The sequence below is a fragment of the Drosophila santomea genome, chromosome 2R (assembly GCF_016746245.2).
Source record: "Drosophila santomea strain STO CAGO 1482 chromosome 2R, Prin_Dsan_1.1, whole genome shotgun sequence".
Lineage (NCBI taxonomy): Eukaryota > Metazoa > Arthropoda > Insecta > Diptera > Drosophilidae > Drosophila > Drosophila santomea.
In genome coordinates, this window is record NC_053017.2 from 8,978,109 (window position 1) to 8,982,067 (window position 3,959).

General features: G+C 41.3%; 1 protein-coding gene across 1 annotated transcript; it reads left to right on the top strand.

The window, feature by feature from the left end:
* The first annotated feature begins 1,150 nt into the window (after positions 1-1,150).
* On the top strand, positions 1,151-1,789 carry LOC120446682. The gene has a single exon (XM_039627761.1). The coding sequence runs from the start codon at positions 1,221-1,223 to the stop codon at positions 1,626-1,628; it is 408 nt and encodes a 135-aa protein (XP_039483695.1). The 5' UTR covers positions 1,151-1,220; the 3' UTR covers positions 1,629-1,789.
* The last annotated feature ends 2,170 nt before the right edge of the window (positions 1,790-3,959 follow it).

Consider the following 3,959-nt stretch of genomic DNA (forward strand, 5'->3'; position numbering starts at 1 on the left):
AGCTTAATTGGGAAAAGTGATGAGACTAGCAACTAGCGAGGACACGAACCCATGGCGAAAATGAATAGTGGCTCGAACACTCATAACTTAGTTTTTATTAAGTTAGTTGGAATGCGAAAATGTCTAGCAAACGATGTATGCCGAAACTAGGAATACAAACTATTCAAAAGAGGCTATAATATGAATATAAAAACAACTCAAAAAGTGCTGCTGTAGCAATAGGAGCCCAATATTTATTAGACAAACGTTTCCACTTTCTTATCTGATTCTTTTCCGTACCAGGCAAGTCAGTAAATCACCTTTAAAGGTTTGTACAAATAAAATGCAAATTAATACATTTTCGCCATAAAAGGGCAGTGCCGTACTTATAAGTGAGATTTATCTACAGAAATAGATGGGCAAGACGCCAAAAATAAATGTACTTTTAGAATGCGGCAACGCGAGACACATTCTAATTGTGATCCGCCCCCAGAACAAGTCGCAAATGCTGCCGGGTCGAATGAATCACGTTAATCTGGTGGCAATCAAGATATACCTCATACCTCTGTATTTTACATAAGACACCTATGACAGCTAGGCCACCATAACTCTGCTCCGAGGCTTCGAGCTCCGCTCTGCCATTGAGCCGCCAGACGCGATGACTTTATATGGCCAAGCGCCGCCGATCGAAAGTGCGAACCTGCGGAGGAGGTGCACTGAGAGAAAATGTTTACTCCAAACGATATAATTACTTCATTAACAGCAACTATATTCGTAAATGTATTATATTAAGTATTGTGCTGTCGGAGTTTCTAACCCTTTTTAAAAGGAACCTAAGCTCATCTAGTTATAAAGTAAAAATAAGTTTCAAGCACTCACATCTCCATAGTCATGTACAAATTATTCCCCGTAGAACTGCTTAGTACAAAGATTCTTTTCCCAACTTTTCCACACGTTCGAAAACGAACATTTTCTGTCAGTGTCTGAACCCGTTTGAAGCTGTCGGAAGAAACCGCGTTAAGATCCGCGCCCCTGACGTCAGCGATTCAAAATACGAGCAAAACAAATCGCGGGGGTCGACTCTCTGCGGCAAATAACAATCATTTACATGACGAGTTTTGCGCTCAAACAAGGTGAAATCATATTTTAGAATAAGACCTGCTCGTGAGCAACTCAATCGTGTTTGCGATCTCGGTGCGAATAGATCAACTGTTGGGAAAGTTAATAAACCAAGTTCAGAAATGCCGCTGCGCAGGAAAGAGGATTATATACCCATCAAGTGCGAGGGCTGGAACGGAAAGTTCGTGTATCCGGATGGAGCCGTCAATAATGTGTCCAAGATCCGTCGCCAGAACCAGAACGTGACCAACACCAACAACTTCTACGGCTTCAACACGGAACCCATCGTCCTGCCCACCGAATGGGATGGTACCTTCGTGAAGAGTGGCGAGACCCGCATCAAACAGGAGCGCAATCGTTCCGATGACCAGGATTACTTTGACTACAACACCGAGCCCACGGTACTGCCCACCACTTGGAGTGGCGAGTTCGTCACCGATCCCACCGATGTGCGCATCAAGCCGGAACGGAACTTCTCGGATGCCAGGGATTATGCGGAGGCATCCAGATTCAAACTGGTCCAGCACTGAGTGAGATCCCGATCCTCCCGTTTCAATCAAACTAATCCTGCAAATGTTGCGTTTGTTTCGGTTTCGCATTGTAATTGTTCGCTAACCTCAGCGTTTGTTGTATTTTATTTTCTATGATATTTATTCGTATACTTAATAAACCTTAGCAAAAAACACTGAAACACTGGAAATGTTTGATGTGCAGTGGGCGGTGGCAATACTCAGTGCCTTTTATGGACAATAATTCGATCAGGTTTGCAAATTCATCTCAATAACAAAAGAAAACATTACTGTTGAGTTCCTTGACTATCAGGTACCCATTGCAGATAACTTGAATACCCTTTTATAATAATATTTGCTGAGATCAACAACCAAATGGGGATAGCCTTTTATGAGGCGTATGGAAAACAGCATTTAGATTATACATTGCACCGATGCATCAGCCACTGATAATACTTACACTTATTATGTCGTGATTAGGCTGTGTAAATCCCTTCTGAAAAGGCCATTAATAATACAACTACTAATATGTAGTATTTAAATAAATAACATAAATATTTTTTAGAAGCCAAGATGACATGATGGTTTTGCCTTTTTTAATGAGCGCCCAAAACTGACAGCTGGATAAACATGCCGAACTTGTATTGTTTATGAGGAGCATAATACGAATTCGTAGCACCACCTGCTCTATCCAGTTGCTTTATCGATTTTGGAATAAAAAAACAACAAAAATCACAGACTATAAGAAAGATCACAGGTCCATCCAAACCGCCAGGAGCCCATAATCATTTGAATAGCTTCTTGAGTACCAACGCAAAATATGATGACAAACTGGATTTGGACCTTTTTCAGGTACTCGCACGAACCATCCATGGAATTTGAGCCACTCAAAGGGACCGCTTCCACATTCCAAGCCCTAGCAATAATTCCTCGAATTTGGAGTCACAAAAAACCAGAGATGGCATTGTGTGTGGGTTTCCATTCTAACATTTTCCATTCTCCGATTCCATTATCTGGATGGCAGATGCGTGAGAACAAAGATCGGATCGGCACAGGCTAAGGAAAATCGGGGTTGGTGTTGTCCCAAAAAGCATGGAAAAATCTCTTGACACGGGCTGACCGTGTGAAATATTTGAGATGCTTGGGAAACCTTGGAAAATATCTAATAGGCTGACAGGAAAATTAGTACGCCACCCTGGAAAATGTGAGGAAAATGGGATAGAGCAGGTAGCTAGCACATGTCTATTCTCAGAAAAAATTCGTGAGAACGTTCGGCCGGTGATCCTTTCTTTGGGGAAATTTTAGAACGCTATGGGAAAATGGATAACCAGCGTGTGAAAATTTTTAAAATTGTTTATGATTTGTTAAATTTTTGATCAGGAAATCAGAAACGAATACTACATATGCTGGAAAATCTCGAATTATTCCAAGAAATACAGGTAGGACCTGTTGCATGAGAAGAAAAGGACATGTTTCTGATCCTTAATCTTCTGAAGATCGTGAGAATTCTTAAAATTTGAAGAAGCCCCTGAAGAATCATGTAATAGGCCAGCAGCAATTTCGCTAGCTAATGAAGAAGACAAACAGAAGAATTCTACCTGCCACCGGCATGGGAAAGTGAAGCTGAAATCTTTTTTAAAAAGAAGACCATAAAAAGAGTCATAAAAAACGGGATGCCCTCAGAATTTGATCTTGCAGCTGGTCCAGCTGTGGGAAAATGCAATCTTCACATCTGTCCCGATCGTGTGAATTTTCCAAAATTGTTGTCGAAACGGAAAACTCTTCTACCAGGGTAACAGCAAAAGTGGAGCGTAACCAGAGTTTTTCCAAACGAATCACTACCTGTTGCTTAGGTCTGGAAAATACAGCGGAAAATGCAGCACGGTACAAAGGGACACCCTTTTTCCAAGAAACCTGTTGATTTCACTTGGAATCCTCCCCTTTCTTTGTTTCTTTGTAAAAAACGGTCTTTTTTAAAATTAGGATATATTCAGCTGCAACAACTGCAGCTGTGGGAAAATACTCATATGCTTTTGGTCCTCCAACAGCTTGACTACCGTGTGAATTTTCCATTCCAGATGTTCTCAATGTAAACATTACCACCAGGCAAACAGGAAAAACAGTAGTACGTGCCAATGAGTTTTTCCGAAGAGAGATCGATTTTATACCTGCTGAAGGGTCCTGGGAACCAGCAGATGTTCCGAATCACACGATGATACGACTCTTCCTGCAACCTGTTGCATGGGAAGAGAATAAATGCATTTTAAATAGATTTGTAATGCAGCCTGGGCAGATGTGGGAAAATGCATCTGCCGGTCGTGTGAAAATTTGAGTTTAATCAAGAAAAATCCA

Coding starts and splice junctions, on each gene's coding strand:
- LOC120446682 (XM_039627761.1), top strand. CDS start 1,221: ATGCCGCTGCGCAGGAAAGAGGATTATATACCCATCAAGTGCGAGGGC.